This window comes from Tauraco erythrolophus, chromosome 11, assembly GCF_009769465.1.
Source record: "Tauraco erythrolophus isolate bTauEry1 chromosome 11, bTauEry1.pri, whole genome shotgun sequence".
In the NCBI taxonomy this organism is placed as follows: Eukaryota; Metazoa; Chordata; class Aves; order Musophagiformes; family Musophagidae; genus Tauraco; species Tauraco erythrolophus.
In genome coordinates, this window is record NC_141475.1 from 11,406,923 (window position 1) to 11,426,003 (window position 19,081).

The 19,081-nt window shown below is 39.3% G+C and overlaps 1 protein-coding gene across 1 annotated transcript in view; it reads right to left on the reverse strand.

Annotated features, from left to right (window-relative positions):
• Window positions 1-3,425: 3,425 nt before the first annotated feature.
• COL4A4 (collagen type IV alpha 4 chain) overlaps window positions 3,426-19,081 on the reverse strand; it is a 66,631-nt gene continuing 50,975 nt past the window's right edge. The window contains exons 37-46 of the mRNA XM_086618005.1: window positions 15,728-15,799; window positions 14,807-14,935; window positions 12,873-12,980; window positions 11,852-12,007; window positions 11,093-11,191; window positions 9,803-9,934; window positions 7,338-7,454; window positions 6,433-6,621; window positions 4,305-4,591; window positions 3,426-3,689 (exon numbers count right to left, since the gene is read on the reverse strand). Coding sequence (XP_086474131.1) covers window positions 3,426-3,689; window positions 4,305-4,591; window positions 6,433-6,621; window positions 7,338-7,454; window positions 9,803-9,934; window positions 11,093-11,191; window positions 11,852-12,007; window positions 12,873-12,980; window positions 14,807-14,935; window positions 15,728-15,799 — 1,553 coding nt within the window. The remainder of the gene's footprint in view (window positions 3,690-4,304; window positions 4,592-6,432; window positions 6,622-7,337; window positions 7,455-9,802; window positions 9,935-11,092; window positions 11,192-11,851; window positions 12,008-12,872; window positions 12,981-14,806; window positions 14,936-15,727; window positions 15,800-19,081) is intronic.

Sequence of the window (19,081 nt, forward strand, 5' to 3'; positions counted from 1 at the left end):
TATTTCAGTACTTTCTTGTACAACTCTTTCCTTGTTTTATGAAAAACAGCAAATGAAGCAAAACCGGCCACTTAACAGCAGATCACGGCCTGGGTTATGCAGTATTTTTCTTCCACTGCTATCTTCCAGAAATCCTGTTGTGGAGGGATGTGGAGAGAAGAATCTGACAACCGCCCTGAGGATTTCCTGTGAGTTAGAGTCAGGCATATTCCCTGCTTCCTGGCCATACGAGTGCTGTGGTTTGCCAGGGTGACAGGTGAGCAAGTCTCCTCATTGTAAATCATGGGTTCTGAATTTAATTCCAGGGCCATCCTAAATGGCTCTAATTCCAATGACCTCTGAGTGTAGCCAGTGTAACTTTCTGTATTGCTATTAACATCCTGCCTGCTGTTTAGGATAAAGTTCACTTCTCTGCTGGGCCTACACAAGATCCAAAGCTCTTCAATGCAACAGTGAGGGTAATCTGGACTATAAGGAGTAGCACAAGGCTACTGCCTTTCCGAGTGTTTTCACTCATCAACAGTTTCAGCTATTCCTTTTCACACATAATTTCATAATTAGGTCCCTTATGAATAATTTGCCAATGATTTTTCTGCTTAGAGTCACTGGACAAATGATTGCAGAATTAAAGCATATGCTGCTTTATTCTTTAGTCTGCCTTATTTGCTTTGTAGTATCAAGCAGTTTATCTGCAATTTCATTTTAAATCAGTACTATATTTCTGATGAATGACTTACAGATTCAGCTAAGCATGAAACAGGAATTTACACACCTGTTAGATGTTCTAACCTATAGTGGGAGCTTAAAAATACATCTCCTATATAGCACATTCTTACAGAACAGAGTAAAATGTAGCTGGCACAGGCGCAAAAACTCTATCAAAATAACGAAAAACATGACTTGTTTACATGATGTTTTAAAATCAAACAAAAGAGCAAGATGGTAAAAATGCCATGGAATGGCTTGTTTAAATTATCAGGTCTTTTTTTGTTCGTTTTGTTTGTTGATTCTCTCAGATGTTTTTAAGATTTTTCTGTATACTTGTTCAAGTTTGGTGAACACAGATCCAATTCCAAACCCTCATTTTTTCCATCTTACTTGTCTTAACTTGTCTTATTATGACAAAGTTTGCAATAACATCATGTAGAAGGTTTTCTTTATTGTTTATCTAAGTGCAGTTAGTACAAAAGCCCCACTGTAAATATTTCCAGCAAAGTGACTGCCCTTCTCCAGAGAGTTTCTAACCTGAAAAGGGGCTGGAAGTGAGTAATGGAGGATCTGGTGAATACTGCTAGGAAAAGCTCATAAATGAGACCTTAACGTGGAATTACCTAAATCCACTGTGGAAATGGGATATTTGTCTGCTACTGCGAACATCAGCTGAAGCCACTAGCCCAGTGTGGCTTTAGCTGTGGCCTTTTTGGCAATACAGTTGGCACACCTTAAAGAACAAGTGACTAAGACGCGGTGCTCCTCTCTGCACGCGGCTTTCCTCTCGCAGGAGTAAGCTCTGAAGCTACTTGGCACCTTGCAGAGTCAAGACGTTAGTTGTTACTTCAGACTGGAAAGCCAGTCTCGCCCATGTGTGGGATGCTGTCTGAAGCAGGAGGGGATTAAATTCTTTCATAGAGTTCAACGGTAGGGATTAGTCCGTCCTCAAAAGACCGTCTGGTGTGTCAGACCTGAAGCACACAGCTGGGGTGGCTGAAGAGTGCAGGGAGAGGCATGCCCTGTGCCAGTGGGCTGCTTGGTCCAAAAAGGAAATGTTCCCCAAGACAAGGTGGGAACTGGGATGTGCCCCAAGAGTGCTCTTGACCCTTTCCCAGGTGAAAGAGCGGGAGAGTTAGTTGACCATCACGTAAGCACAGCAGATTAGAGAAGTTTGGCTGGTTTTATCAGAAGGAAGTTGCACAGTCTGATTATTTACACTTGAATGGACTTACTCTCTGCTTATTTTATTTTCCTCTGGCTGAGACTGGAATGTCTGTCTGTCTTTCCTGATCTTTGAGTTTGTGTATCCAACTTTTAAATTGGCTGATCAGCCTGTTGTACTCATGATGGCTTCAGAGGGAATTTTCTTTGAATTGGGACTTTTGGACATGGATCTCAGTTTTCTTGAAAGTCCTTTTGCTGGGGGCACCTCTCTTAGTGAACACAAATGGAAATAAAAAGTGCTGGAAAAAACATTTTATTCCATTCTAGTAAAACGTAGCTTATTTAAGTGGTAAAAGGAGCACTGGTGTCCCTTCTGCATATGATGAATTCTCCATTTGCAATCTGTGTTTTCATTAGTTTCACCACGATTCAAATAGGCATTTGATAGTTCTGGTTTATAGCTGAGTGAAGGAGGCATAAATGTATTTTAACTTTTTCAAAAGGTGATTAGTGCTTTAGCTTGTAAACGTTTTCATGATCAATGCTTTAAAAAATAAAAAGCATCTCTAGACCTATGATTCTGTAAGGATCTTAAAGGTGATGGTTCCTTTTTTTGGTGGTGTATTTACAAAAAAAGAAGGAAAAAATTAACAAAATTTCTTAGCTTCAAGTTTAGACAATTGTCCTAACACTTATATTCATCACTCAGAGAAGTTCACCCATATTATCACCATGCTACGATTTCTTTTCAGTTAATATTAAATGCCTTTGTTTCTTCAGCTACTTAGATTAGATCTTAATAATTTAATTTAACTGCTCTTAGATATTAATTGCAAATATAAATACAGCTTTTTAAGGATTCGTTACCTCACCTGATTTTACATTCTTACTTATATAATTTACTGTTAAACCGATTTGCAACTTTTTGTGGCTTATGAAAGTCCCATTAACAGTTCTTTTGCAGTTTGGTTCAGTACCAAATGGTAAAAGACCTTGATCTTTGTTGTTTTTATTATGAAGTTTATTTAACAATTACATTTTCCCCTTCCCTCAGAAGCAGCATATGCAGGTTTCTTTAGCTTGGGAAACTCAGCTATAGGGCTTTAAGACATTTGTATGTTTGCACATCTGTATCTATACGGATCAGTATTTATGATATGCCATATAAATGCACATGCTCTTCCTGTGTTAAATGCCATTTTGAACAGGAAACCCATTGTCTTGCACAACAGGTCTGGTTTCCTTGGTATTCCTGACTTAAATCAGGCTCACCTTGTTATCTGTGTATTATGGCAGTGGACTCCAATGTGACAGAGTTTTCATTTTTTTGAATTAAGTTGTTTATACTAGATTTTACTACCTGTAGATGTGTGTACATGGGTGGATGATGTTCACAGATCTTTCATCTTTCAGTTTTATATCCATTCAAACAAAAAGAACAGTGCTGCACACTTTCAAATATATTCTAATATTAAATACTGTTTAAACCTTTAGCATGTTGTTCATCCTTATGCAAGTCTTAGTCCAACTGTTCAGTTTTCTTTTGCTTGTTAGCCATGCTTCAGGCATACCTGGCATCTACTGATTTTTTTCCTCTGCTCTTGTCCTTCTTTAAGAGTTCCTGACAGCGGGGCTGACGCAAACTGCAGTTCAGGCATCACGGTTGTTAGCCAGAAACTGTATTCATTAGCAAAAAATTGGCATGTTCCGCGCTGACCCTGGCATTCAATGAATGGCGCTGATCTGAAGTCTTCTAGGCAACTTCCAGGTGACATAAGGGACTGTCCACCACCCTGATCACCAGATCCAGTGTGCTGAAAAGAAAAATGAAAGAACTTGGTAACTGTGCATGAAGAATAGGTGAATTATGTTCATCTGTCTCCTTCTGACTTTATTTGCTTTTAACGGTACTATTTTTGGTGATCTGAAGTTGGAGTAAGCTTCCTTTGCTGGACAAAATTTGCTCTGTAATGAGTTAATCTCAAAAGTCTGGAGCCAGCTCACTTATTTTTCTGGTATTTATCAAACTGAAGAAAAGAATAATCCAGGTTGATTCTAAATGATGCTGTTATCTAAACTGCTGCAAATGTAACTAGAGGATGGCACTAAAAAGACCTGGAGCTCTAATTCTGAAAAGTGTCTTGGTACATGAAAATCCCATTGTTTGTTAAAGACGAGCAAGCAAAATCTTCATAATTTTAAGAAACGTGTAGCTTAAGGCTATGACTTTAGTGTATATATAGCTACAGTCAGGTTCTGCAACTTGGAACTAACCCTTGTTTCTTCTAGTGAATTTTCCTTTTTAATGTTTGCTAGACGTTGGATAGTTTACTTTTCAGAGCTAAAAACCTTTGAACATTTAGAACACACACAAAAAAATCTTTGTAGGAAAGAAACGCATGTATATGATCATGTGCCCCAACTCTTACCATCAAAAAAGAATATCCTATCCAAAGGCTCCTCCAGTTTGCTGGGCAGGGAGGAATTGACTGATCCTGGCTGTGAACTGCTACCGCTTGGGCTGGGGCCTCACATACAGCACATCTGCTTATATAAGGTTGTATTTCTTCTTCAGAGAGTGGTGTCATTGGTAAAGGAGCAGCACTTGACAGCCAGTAAGACTTATCGTTTCGACTGGCGTAGTAACAAACTTGGTTGATATTGCAGTAAGCAAAGGGCATGGTATTAAACACAGGAAGACAAGATCCTGCCAGACCTAAAAACAGTAACAAAGGATGAAAGTTACTCCGCTTCTTTCTAGGTAAGTTGAAAATAGTATTCTGGCCAACAGTTGCTGCAAAACTATGTATCTTAACAGAAGTTACACAATTCACAGATCTTACACCTCCCAGGCTCTTTACCAAAACGGCTAGTTATATTGAAAACAGAAACTTTTTTTACCAGTAAGTATCTTCCTTTGACCAAATAATATTTAATCACATTACAATCCAGTATTTAAACATGATGTAGTTTGTCACCATGGGAAACAGTTATGATAACAAATTTCTTAGCTGTGCCAACACTGAAAAATAAATCAGGCAAGAGGTGGCGGCTGGTTTAAAAGGAGATTAGCTATTTACAAACTCGTTAGGAGCAGTGAGAAACCAAACGTCAATGCTGATAAATAGAACGTTTTTGTGAAGTATGACAAGCCATTGCTACCAGTGCATTAAGCTGAAATCTCAGCAGCTGTTCTATTGCATTCTAGAAAGGTTTCACAGATTCTCAAAGTGAAATAAAAGGATTGAGGGATTTTGCAGAGCCAGTCCTGCAAAATTCTCATCAGGCAGACATCAGTGGGAATTAAGAAGTGACTAGTGCACACTTCAGCATGCTTCAGAGGTGAAGTTCTTCCAGAACTGAATATCGAATAGTGTCACGATGACCTATTTAGTTAACAATAATAATCGCTGCATATATGTTCTGCCTTGAACTTTGTGTGTCATGTATTACTTCTGTAATGCCCCCAAACCCTAATGCCTTCTTTACAGACATGTGGTGTCTACTCAGAAGCCAGTTTTGTTTATCACTGATAACATTCCATTCCAGTACTAATAAAGGATCTGGAGTAGCCTGAGTAAGGAAGATGCCTGCAAAAGAGCACTCTGGTCACAGGAAACAAGGACTTTATTTTCTTTGAATCTCATTTCCACTGCTGTTATAAGGCATTCTGTTACCAACTGGCTCTCCTGGGGAATGCCAAACACACAATAGTGAAAACATTTCAAAACAACACTGCTGTTCTAAAAATATCTTTTTATTGCTCTTTTAAACACTTCTTTTTTGTCCAGCTTATTAGGTCCTTGATCCTTCCTCCTAGGAGGCTTCTCTGCCTCTTGTATAACAACTCAAAAGAATTTAGGAAATTTCTTCTGTGCAAATTGCTGCCAGTCAGTTTCTCAGGCTGTAGTCAGGCGGCTTATTTAGACACCTAATTTTAGTCAGAATTGTAGAAGACACAGAAGAAACGACCCGACACCAAAAGGAGCTGTCATTGGGTGAAATTTTGCTCTATCTTTTCCAAAAAACATTAGCTTCTGACTCTTAAAAGCTCGCAATTCTGTGCTACACACAAAGCATACTTTTATTTGTAGAGCTTGCTTATGCTATCCAGCTGAAACCACCAAACTTAATCAGCTCTTTTTCCCAAGCTGTCTCTAGTCAAAAGGAGCAGATCCTCCAGGGAGTTATTTCAGAGTCACCAAATGAGATTCCTGATCTAGGAAAATCCCTCCAGTGAGTTCAAAGACAGCCTGAAATGACTAGCCAGGATGAGTGAAATAAACCACTCATCTCTCCAACTTCTATTCAAAATTACTGCGAGGTAGAAATACTTTTTTCATTCAACTGCATTAACAGCAGAAAGCCATTTTAAATAGGTCACATAACAGGGCAGCATAACCAAGTTCGTTATAATCCGTGTCAATTAGTTTTGAGTCTGTAGAAAAGAAGTAATTGATGATCCTATAGTGTGCTGCATTTTGACTTGTCTTTCATTGTATAGATCACACCTTATTTGACCTTAACTAGAGAGCAATTATGTACCAGCGTACATACCAAGATCTTGATTATGCGCTTTCTCCTGTCCTTCCAGGTACAGCAGACTATAGCCAGTCCATAATTTTGGCATACCCTGTGGACAGAGTGGTTCTCTGTCTGACTGACTGTGAAGGACGAGCAAGAATCCACTTGCAGATCTAATATGGGGGCCTGGTGGTCCTGGGATACCAGTCTGGCCAGGTGGACCTTAACACATAGGAGAAAAGGTAAAAGAAATTTACTTGTATGAACACACAGCTAGTATGAACTTTTACTATATTTAAGTGTTCAGTAAGGGGTTCCAGACTGAATATAATACAACTTCACAGCTTGTCACAGACAATAAAGACACCAGTAGACTCATGTGATCCTTCTTAGGGGAGAGAAATGAAGTAGATTGCACTGAATGCCTGACAGTTGGCTTTTCTGTTGTGCCTCTGTCCTGTATGGATTAAGAAATGAACTGAGGTGGTTCCCAGACTTACTAGGATGACTTGCCTGGACTGAATTTTAATCCCTGCAGTAACAGTTGATGCCCTTTCCTCATGTATGTATTAAACCATTAATTTATTAAGCAGCAGTCACAGTTAAAATACAATTTTAATTACTCACAGACAGTTGCACCATTAGCCCTGATTCCGAAATGCATACCTGTTGATATATGGTGTTTAAGCACGCGTGGTTAATTGCCTTTCTGGTTAATAATGGATGCCAAGATAAATTTTCTTCCGATAGGTCGTCTTATGTGTTATGAAATCATTCACAAATGTCATTATCAGTGCTTGAACTGAGAGGGGGAAAGAAGTGCCACGGTATCTCAGGCTAGAGGTAGATGTACCCATGTGTGAATTGGGGGAGTAGAGAGAAAGCTTAGTCTGTACATCATCTCATACATCTCTCCTCCAAGAATGTTCCATTCTTACCTTGTGGCCCAGCATATCCGTGCTCTCCTATATGCCCTTGGTCACCTGGTGGTCCAGATGCCCCAGGTAACCCATCTTGACCTGGCAGGCCACATGACCCTTCTTCACCTTTTCTTCCTAGATCAAATACAAAGTATTTCCCTTCATATGGCTGCATTTAAAGGTTACACATTGTCCAAACATGCACACCATGCAAAGGGCCAGTCAGCAGAACTGACACCACCAAGAAATGACGCTTCAGGACAGAGGTGCAGAACTGCTTTCTGCCAGGAACTCTCTTGACAACGTAGTCACCTTGTGACCACAGTAGTAGCTCAGAGGCACGACTTCAGTAACAGCAACTGCTGATAAGATTTTACGTCTTCTCTACAAAACTTGTGTGATTTACAGTTGAAATGAAAGTACTAACAAACACGATCATGACAAGCCTCTTGCAAAATTGCCATCAATATCTGTACCTTGTAATGAGTTAGCACTCATCCTATGGCAGGCCTTCATCTTTTAGGACCCAATTCAGCAAAGTCCTTAAACATGTACTGAACCTCCTGTGAAGCAATGCATGTATTGGAGCACTTACAGAACAGGGAGGGAGTGCAGAATCAGACTCCAACCAGCAGGGAAGGGTAAATCATAGAATCATAGAATGGTTAGGGCTGGAAGGGACCTTCAAAGGTCATCTAGTCCAACCCCCCTGCAAGGAACAGGGATATCTCCAACTAGATCAGGTTGCTCAGGGCCTCATCCAACCTGGCCTTGAACGTCTCCAGGGATGGAGCATCCACCACCCCTCTGGGCAACCTGTTCCAGTGTTCTACAACTCTCATGGTAAAAAACTTTTTTACCATGTATGTAAATGTAAAAATGTAAAGACATTTTTAGGCTCCTGGTGGCCTCACCTTTTTATATTTCTCATATGTACGTGCATTTTTGTACACTAACAGATAACGAGGCGTGGCCTTAACAGTAAAAGATACATCTCATATGCAGGGCACAGACAGTGATGGTCCTCTTCACTGCCTACTTTATAAACATAATCTGAATTGAAGGAAGTTACACTTGTCAGCTATTTCTGCACTCAGCAGTGTTTTTCCTCTTTTGGTAAAGAACAGGTTTCAGATGAGTACGTTTCTCTAGCACCACAGTTGTTTGTCATTAATGGTGTGTATTTCACTCCTTGCAAATTTTCCTATTTAACCTGCAGACTGAGTAATTCAAGGTTATATCACAACATTCAAAATTTCCTCATGGTACTTTTTACTATATCCATTTAGAAAATCTAAGCCAGTCAAAATCATTTAACAGTTTTCAATGTTGGTTGCATAGTTATTTTGCCAAAGCTCAAGTACACTGAAGTTGTAGTAATTGCTTTTGCCAGTAAAGCCTCCAGTTTGCCTTCCAAGCCAGGAGAAAATTGGATATCTGCTATCTTAATGAAAGGAAAAGCATTATTAAGTGTTTCTTTCATAAAACCAGTGTAAGTATGTATCCTTGTATCATCTGGTTTTACAGAAACTGTTCTAGTGACATATTTAATGGAAACACAGCAATTCAACCCCAGAAACACCTTCTAGTTGGCAAATCAGTTAAGATACAGAAAACCAGATAGTTCACTAAAAATTGCCTTGTGTTCGCTTTCATGAGGGGAATGACTACTGAACAGAATGGATTTTCTCTCTAGAGACATTGGACGTCCAGTGCAACCACTGCAACAAACTTTGGTTTCCCCAGTAGGAAATATCCACAATATTCCAAGTAGGAATGTTCCACTATCTAAACTGAAGACACCACATTTAGACACAATCTAAACTGAAGACGCTACAGAGGCATGCTATGCTGGGTTTCTATGAAGATGGTCACTCTGTTGGAATGATCAGTACCAGCATCACCCTTGTTTTCTTTTTATTTATCAGAAGAATGTTTCAGTCCTTTCATCACTTTTTAAGATCTCTTTGATCAGTTTTCTTTTGTGAAAACTTTTTTATGTTCTAAGGGATAAAAAGTGCTATCATAGCTGCCTCTCCGACTTCAGTGTCCTTTTAGGACTTTGGTTAGCAGAGCTTTGTGATTCATTATTGCTAAATTTTAAAGCATGTATATTTTTAACACCCTCCAAACATAACCTGTCTAAACCACAGGGGTGGTTTGAGGCATTGTGATTTCATTTGGTGGTAAAAAGGAAAAATACCGTTTGAAGAATCCTTTCTTAACAATGCCTGATGCTTTTGCCTTCCCTGCCCTAGGTAAAGGGAAAGAAGTGCGGGCAGGCTCAAGCAGCCTGGTTCAGCTATATTGATCCATCATCCTCAGCGTTAACCAGCCCACTACATGTTTCTGGAGACTGTTAATAACTGTTTTAGGGGAAGAGACAGGGTAAAACAGAGAGAAGTAACTGACGCTCTGACCCTTTTCAATTTGTTGTCTACATGGCTAAAATAGACATCTAAGCTTTCAAAACACAAGCTTACCTTGGGGTCCAGGGTGGCCTATTGGCCCTGGTAATCCTACAGAGCCATCGTCTCCTCTTTGGCCTGCTTCCCCAGGAAGCCCTGGGATTGCAGGGCATGAATCATCTATTTTTCCTGGTTCACCAGGATCACCTGGAATGTGTAACAGGAAAGTAAATTAGACAGAAGATTGGTTGATAGTTCCCATGTGAAAAATCAGCATAACTGTTAGCTGCATTTGGTATTCAATTGTATACTTTAAATATTTTAAAATCTTGATGCTTTTAATTTTTCTCTTAGTCTTTTAGCCCAGCATTTAACAGGATGGCAAGCATGTGTTAGCAAGTGTATGCTAGCTGATATTTTTCAAGTATTTGGTGTTCAGTTTCTGTCTTAATGTGCCCCAAACCGATTTGAGTTAAAGCCTGAAGTTTACCCAACTTCAGCAAAACCACCTGTGAACATGTGAAGATTCACAGTACTTTGTCTATTCTATGGCTGCAAAACCATCATAAACCTGCCAAAAAAGCTAACCCACAATATCAATTTAAAATAACTATAATAATAAAGAATGGCCACATTCTATGTATTCTATAAGTTACTGAGAACTACTGGCTATTTGCATTTTGGTGCAAAATCTGGATCCGATCAATCAGTCAGATTAAAAGTTCAGTGTTTGTAGTAATCCAGTGTTAGGATTCAAGTTTTCGCTAAGTTTTTGGTTAGAAAGCATCTTGTGTGACAACCAAAACCCAAAATGATAACTTGAAACGAGTATGTTTTACAAGTCTAATTGAGAAGTCTCATGCTATGATGTCAATGTAGCATCATCATGATATTGGTCTGCTTGGGAGTGCTAGCTATTTATGTGAAAAATCGATTAGAACTTTTGTAGCAGTATCTATTGCTAGCAGCCAAGCCAAGAATACCCTCTAATAAGAGTGGAATGTATCTATACAGAAGGAAGCCCATATGAAAAGAGCAATAATCAATAGTAATGAACTTACCTATGAAACCTGAAGGATTTGAAAAATGGAAAGCAGATTGCGACCATTGTGGTGCAGGTGGAAAGAAGTTTCAGGCATGTAAATTAGAGTAAAGACTAGAATGAGAACTGAAATCAATTACATGAGGTGACATTACAAACAAATACATAGTTCAGAAATTTTTACACAACTCAGATGAGAAAGTTATGGGTTTTTTCCTGAGACTGTTAAATTGTCTGTATGCAAGTAAATGTTAGTAAGACTATATATGAATAGAAAGATCATGGTTACAATTGAATGACAATGAGCAGCATGCTATAAGTACCTGTGGGACCTCTGGGACCAGGTATTCCTTGAAAACCTTGGTCTCCTGGATGTCCTATAGCACCAGGTGGACCCTGTGGGCCATGGATTCCCATAGGACCTGGAAAGAAAACAGTTGTGCAGTTACACGTGGTTGCATTCTGAGAAGGTGAACACATAAATAAGATGAAGTCTGGCTGCTTGAGTAACAAAAAAATGCTTGGGAGAGCTCAAATCTGTTGTTTCCCAGAAAGAAAAGCATATTTTCCTTTTCTCTCCTTGGTCTCGAACTGAATTAAAATTTAAGACTTTACTTTTTGTAGAGATTAGAAGGCATTAGTGTAGACAGGACTTTTCTACAGTGTGTGGAAGAAGCAGAGTATCTAGATCCCTGTTTTCAAATGAAAGAATCTGTTGAAAGCCCAAAGCTCTTGATGTGGGGCAGATGTGAGACTCTGTTAGTTCAAACACATCTGCATCTTCCATAGTTTCTCAAGACCCTTGCAGAGAGGTCAAGGTTTGCTTTATCTGGCAGGCTCAAAAGCTTTACTGCCGCATTCTCAGGTTGGCAGTGGCGTCTTCCAACAAGTTGCTGGAAGCAGTACATGCGAATCTGGCTCTGCTCTGACTTTCCACCCAAGCCCTATGGGCAGAGCTATGAAATGTCCAGCCTACCCCTTCTGTCTGGCTCAGTCTCCGAAGGCAATCCCCTTTGCACAAGGCTTAGTTGCACAGGGCTGGGCATAAGTGCACACGCTAGTAAAAAAACCTCAGCTCATACCCTTTGGGCCTCCTCTTCCTTGGTTCCCTGGAAGACCTCTGGCTCCTTGTTGCCCTCGCTGCCCAGGATTACCTGGTGCCCCTCGAATACCGATATCACCTGGATCTCCTCGCACGAAGATAGTCTCTCCAGGAGGACCAGGATTCCCAGGCTGACCTATGGTAAAATAACTTTATTCTTAATATATGCATGAACCATAAACATTTAAAAATAGCCATGTTTTATTGGGTTTTTGCTTTTGGGTTTTTCCCTGGGACACAGGACAGCTCTTGCATGTTTTTGGTAATATTAGCATTAGCCTTCGTCCAAGGCATTGTGAGGAAGACAATAATAGGAATAGCTCCCAACACTACATGGATTCTGTGCAAGCAAAAGGCAGGAAGTTAATGTTACATGCATTGAGACACTGTCTCTCTAGATTTATTACAGTATTGCTTACCCTTCCAATCTCCATCCTCTATTTCCCAGTAAGAAGTCTTCGTACTGGTAAGGAAGGGTTCAGATCATAATGTAAGGGATCAGAACAACTTGAAAGAGTGCCATTTGAGGACCAGAATCTATAGGACTTGACTGGATCCCTTGGCAACCCCCGCTTGTAATAGAAGTGAGGTCTATGTAAACGCGTACAAAAGAGTCACCAGCTTGAGCTTTTCCAGGGCTCGATTTAGATTGGCAAGCTTTTTGTGTGTTTACCAACAACAGCAGGCTTCTGGACAATGTGTTTTATCCTTCTTGCTAGGAAGAGAGGCGGGTAATCTTATTTCTGTTTGCTTCTGCCGCTACAACATATCTCAATTTCCACAGGACTTGTACATAACTACCACACAGGCCAGAAAACTGAATCTGGAGCTCTGATGATCTATGCAGTGTTCACTTCTCTGTGTGTCCACTGAGGTATTGATTGGTTGCTTTGTTCCCTATGTACTTTTATATGTTGTTCCACAGACAGCAACCCAGTGACTCCTAGTAGCCTCAGGGGCTTTTTACATGATCAAATTTGGTATTTTTTTTGTTTTAATACCTCTGATGCCATCAAAACCAGGTGGTCCTTGATCACCTGGAGGACCAGGAGAAGCACTATCACGAGATCTTCCCATAGGTCCAGGGGGTCCAATAGGTCCTCTTCTACCTAAAGGATCACATTTTACAAAAAAAAAAAAAAATCTGAGTTTTTTTTAGATTACAGAAACAAGTTACTAACAAAAAGAATGCTAACATGCGAAGTCACAGAGGTAATGTAGGCTCTCAGTATACTGAATGTACCAGTGATTAGGCTAATGAAGATATCTTGTAGAAGTGAAAATACTTGTTATCTTTTTAAAATTTTTAATTCTTTCCGTCAAATATACTTAAACTAAAGAATGCATCATCACACATTGGCATACTGCCCCAAATAGCCGCCTTCTCCTGAATTCTAACAATGGGAGAAATGGTAAAAATGTAAGACGAGTGGGAACTATGAAATCATTCTGCCTGGGACAACATAAGTATTCACAGATTGTTCCTAACAAAACTGAGTTCAGCCATTTCCTAAAAACCTCAGTGAACAAGATGAACTTACTAGTCGTAAACATATTTTTTTTCCTAATTTGTAATCTGGATTTTTGCAAAATAAGACATTAGTGCCCTTACATGTGACAGGCAGGAAGAGTTACAGGTTACCATCCTCTGCATAAAAATTTCCAATAGTCGCAGCTTGTTAGCACGTGTTGCACTCTTGTTACCTTCTCTTTTCTACAAAAAAACCCAAATCTAGTTTCTTCAGTCTTGTTTTCGACCTCATCCTTCCATTTACTCTCTAGTGAGCTCTCCCTAATTTGTCAAAGCTGAACACAGTACACCATGGGAGGCCTTGCCCATCCTATGTCTAGCAGTGTAATGAAACTTTTCCTCTTTTTTCCTCAACAGCCCCATTCTGTTGACTCCTCCAGTTCACAAACTAGTAACTGAATTGAGCAAAATGACTCTGTCTTCATCTTGGAATAATTCACCTCACCAGAATTCACCTCTGCTGTTTTTCTTCTGTGTGTCATGTGACACTGTGGCAAGGTTTGGTAGAGTAAATCTTATGTCATTTCTAATCACAGAATTGCTGAGGCTTGAATGGGCCTTTGGAGACTTTCTAGTCCAACACTCTCTTCAAAGCAGGGTCAGCTAGAGGAGGTTGCCTAGGACTCCATCCAGCTGGGTTTTGAGTATCTCCAAGGACGGACACCTCATAACTTCTCTGGGCAACTTGTTCCTGTATTCAATTACTCTCACAGGAAAACCAAAACTTTTCCTTATATTTAAGTAGAATTGTATCTTGTATCTCAGTTTGCACCTATTGCCTCTTGTCCTGTCGCTGGATGCCACTATGAAGAATCTGTTTCTGTGACCTTCCCATCAGGTGCTTATACACAGGGATAAAACCTTCCCTAAGCCTTTTCTTCTAGAGGCTAAGCAATTCCCACTCCCTCAGCCTCTCCTCATATGACAGACGCTCCAGTCTCTTAACCTTGTTAGTTGGCCCTTCCTCAAACACTTGCTTTTTCCTATTTCTATGTAATTCCTGTATTACCAAGGCTTTTAATCATCATAGCAATCTTGTAGTATGGTTCCATCTTGCATTTACATCAGAATAGTTGATAGATTTACTGTATTTCTGTGGCTACCAGATTTCCTGCACTCTTTTTCTTCAGGAATTTCTTCCCAAGAGGCAACTCCACCTAGCAGTTCCCTGAGTCTGTCCAAGTCCAACATTTTCTATCTCATTCTTTCCTCTCCTGTAGCACAATAAACAAGAAATACTGCAGTCTCTGTATCTACTCAGGAAACATAAGCATGTCATTGCAACATGTTTTTAGAGAGGGAATCTTCTGGATATGTATTAATGTTCATACTAACCAGGGGAAGAGCCTATATGAGCTTCATTTTACTCTGCAGGGCACCACTAAGGAGAAAACCCTTTCTTACCTGGGAATCCTGGGAATCCCCTTTCTCCAGGGGGGCCTGGAATAGAAATACCAGGCCGTCCAGGTTCACCTCGGTCTCCTTTTGGTCCAGGTTCTCCTGAGTATCCTGGGGGCCCCATTTCACTTTGACCTTTATAGGAAAACAATTATGTACACAAAGCTTACAGTGAGTACAAATACAGATGTGCAGAATAGAAATATCAGCTGCAGATGTTCCTCCTTGCAAGGGTTGCCTAGTGCTATTTTTCTGGTTCTCTCTTGGAAGCTGGATAGAGCTTTGTTGAATCTGGCTCTAATTCATCTCTTTCAAAGAATGTATCTCTTTGCTTTAATGCTCTTCTTCACTGTTATCTTATACGGTGTCATTATTGTCTGTAACTTGAAATGTAAACTGATTGCATGGTCCTAAATTTAATTTTCTATCAGCATAAATTTGTAATCTCTAGATAGGTGGTGAGCACTGTTTTTTAATGCTACTTCAAAAGCACCTTTTGAAAGTTGCAAGTAGATCAGCATGAGTGAAATCCAGGTTCCTCTCAAGTTTATGGCACAACTCCCATGAACTCTAATGGGGCTGGGATTTCATAAGTCTCCTTTTAATTTGTTAGTTTTATCTTTTACATATAAAAAACCTGGAGACTTGGCTCTACTTTGAATCATCTGCACTGAACATTTTCATTTTATAAACAGCCTTGAAAGGTTCCAACAAAACTGTATGAGTAATGGAAGTTTTAAAGTTTTCCCCACGAATAACTGCAGGTGTGTCATTAGCCATACTTTAGATTCTGTTTGAAAGTTTAGTCTGAGCCTGAAGTTATATCTTCTGGGCAAGGAAAATATCAAAATAATGTGCATCATTTCTTGCACATTCAGTCATTTAGGAGAAGATTTTCTGTTCCACATAGCTATTTCCCTTTTTTACCTGGAGCTCCTGCAGAACCTTTTTGACCTTTTAGTCCATCCAAGCCATCCAGTCCAGGCAGACCAGGAACACCTGAGAGGTATTACAGGCATGACTGGGTGCCACAATAATCCTTTAAAGTCACAATTAAAAATTATGTTTTTTTTTATTTTTCTGACAACACATTCTGGATCAAGACAGGGTATTTGTTGAGTTTGATTCTTATTGGCAACCAAAGACAAGATCACATTTCACCTAAGAGCAGCCTCTTTGGAAAGGAAAATACGAAAAATCCGAAAATAGCAATTATAATACAGTTTCACATCAAAGCAATCAGAAGACATCCTATACTGCAGCTAGCAGCTGAAAGCTCGGTATCGGCTAATTTACGCTATAGCAAATGCTAGACTACTACTGCTATATGTGGTTAGTCCAAAGTTAGCTGTGTTACCACTACCTGACCAGGTGACTGGGATGCAGACACTACCTAAAATAACTGTAAAGCTGGAACTCTTTTACAGCTTCTGTTCCAAATGTAACTGCAATTTAATCTAGCTGCACTAGAAAGCAGCTAAATTTTCACCTGGCTTCTGTTCTCTGGTCCTGCAGATCTCACACAGAAAACTCTGATTTTTTTTTTGCATCACAGTACTGCAAAAATTCTTTAAATTTAACAGCACAAAGTCTTTGAAGACAACAAATCTGTAATTGAGACCTATGCTGACGTGTAATAGTACAGAGCAGCTTTGTCACTAGTCATGTTGAACAGGTGACCAGATCACAGGCTGAGTGTTCAGCGTAGTCAGTTACAACTTTTGCTTTAGAATCTGTGCTTTTTTGAAAACTGCTAAAACACAGTAAGTAAAAACACAGATGGCATTTTTATCCTTCTTTTTCAAAGTTGAACTAATCTAAGATTGTGTTTGTTGTTCGCAGTGGAGGCTAAAAACACTTCTATGTCATTAGCACTTTATAGTTTCCTAAACTGTATCAAATGTATCTAATCATCAAACGTATTATCAAATGTAAGTATCAAAAGTGAAGATGTACACTTATTAAACACAGCTGGCAGTGTATCACCTGGTGACAGGAACAGATTTGGCGAAACTGTTTGGGTCATTTGGTAACAGATTTCAAAGAGGTTACAGACGGAGGAATATACTTGGGATGCTTCTTGCTTCAGAGAGGAATAGATTAGAGTGGACACTGATCATCAAGAAGCTGAACAATACTGTCAGTGCCTATTTCTGTCTCTTTTCCACCTTTGCTGCTTATCCCTGCCTAATTTACTTCCCCACCAGTTCCTCTCCCTGCCATGCACGATTCCCGGTTCAGTTGCAGTGTTTTTTTTTTTTACCACAAGTCTGAATTATCTTTCTATCTGTCATCTTTTCCCTGTCTAGCTACTTCCTGGCATAGAAGATGCAGGTTCTCTGTTTCAGTTCCTGTGCTTGATCTCAGCATGTCCTGCAGCATGCAAATCTGCTGTACATCCAGAGCATGAATCATAGGAGAATTTATTGCTGTACTTAAGCACATATGAATGGATATATTTTTTTTAAGTTTCTAAGCTGGTCAAAATTGGCAGGGACAAATTGCTGTAGGAACAGCAACACAAATGCACTTCTTCAACTGCTTCACCTGCCAAATTTAAAGGTCCCTAGTTCAAAGATGGGTCGTCTGAGAAAGAGAACTCCAGTGCCCTTTTATTTTTCCTAACAGACACAGCAAAAATAACAATCGCATAGCTTTGTTCTCAGAAACTGTTCTATTATTATAGTTGAAATCTAACAAAGGAATGAAAAGGGGAGGGGGAAAATCCATCCTTTAGCAAACACGGGTCTGGAAAAATTTTAAATCCCCAAGATTGTTTGAAAACCTGCAAGACATTGATAATATACTCTCTGTGTAATCGCCTTTATCATACTGGATATTAGTAATCCAACCTTTAATATCTTCTATGCCATTAATTAACTGCTCTTTAACTTTTCATGACATTCTAAGTTTCAATCCTGCTTTCTGTAGCCTGCTTGTGCTTTGGGCATGTTCCCGTTTTCAAATTTATGTAAGAGCTGCATGCCAATTTGGGGAATTTAACAGTGGTATTTCAAAATTATTTTTAACTCCTAACTATTTTTGGCACCCAGGTCACCATTTAAAACTTTTTTTGATCTTTAGCTCATTCAGTCAAGATTGATGGCTTGGTTTACTTGCTTTCCAGGGAATTTCTGACACATTTGCCAACAATCCATTATAATATCAGCACTTGTAATTCTAGATTTTTGGATTGCTATAGTCCCATATTTCTAGGTACAGCTGAATTGGCTGACCTACATATGAACCACTGTTTCTGTATTTTACAGCCCAATTCAGCTTCTACTCACTGAAGTAATTCTGCTGATGTTCTTAATATTACTTGCTTCATCAAGGATTACTCACACAAGTAAGGCTTGCCAGACTAAGCCCTTAACTAGTAAAACTATCTCTGTAATAAAGAAAATATGATTATGCTTTGGTAGAGCTGTTTAAGTAACTTTTTTTTTTAATCTGAAAGTTCTTCAGGCACAAGACATTTAATGTAAATGAGAAGCAATTAGACTAACAGGGCTGTGTACTTAGCTATGAACAGCCAATTAACCATTTCACTTCTAATGCTAGCAACAATATTTATTGAAAATGGCCTTAAGATCTATATTCTCCAACTGAATTGGAATACCAATTCTGTTCAGTTTTCATTACTGGGTATAATTTCAAAGGTGTGAACCTTCTTTTCAACTATGATGGCAATATATAGAATCCTAATGCTTAGCAGGCAACTTGGTCTCTAATGAACTGCTGTTTGGAGCTCAACTTTTCCCTCTGCAGCACGTGTTAATTTGTTATGTTTCCTGCGCAGGACTTGGGATAACTTCTGCACAATATAGAAAAGAAGTGTCTTGCCACTTACGACAGGAAGAAAAGAGTCCATCTGCTGCTAAGAAGTTTTCAGCAGAAGAATGCTTTTTTTTGTTTTTGACCCCTCTCAATTTAGACATCCCTGTCACTGCAGATCTCTGCCTTTGTTACAGGAAATATTGTTTGCAACAATGAAATGTTCTCTTGCAGATTATGCATCACCAAAGAATCAGTCATGACAGTTTAAATCAGCACCACTTATTTAGTGCAAGCAATCATAAATGATTTCTGCTTTTCATTTAAACTTTCAGTAGTTTATAAGAAACCACCTTGATTTTTCCCTTAGTATGAATTTGAAAAAGTGAATCTATTGACCTCTCTAACCATTTATCGTAGTCCCAAGTGTTACTTTACTGTGATTGCTGTATATGGGTCGCTAATGTTATTCTTCCTGTCCAGGAACTGGCTATGAAGCACACT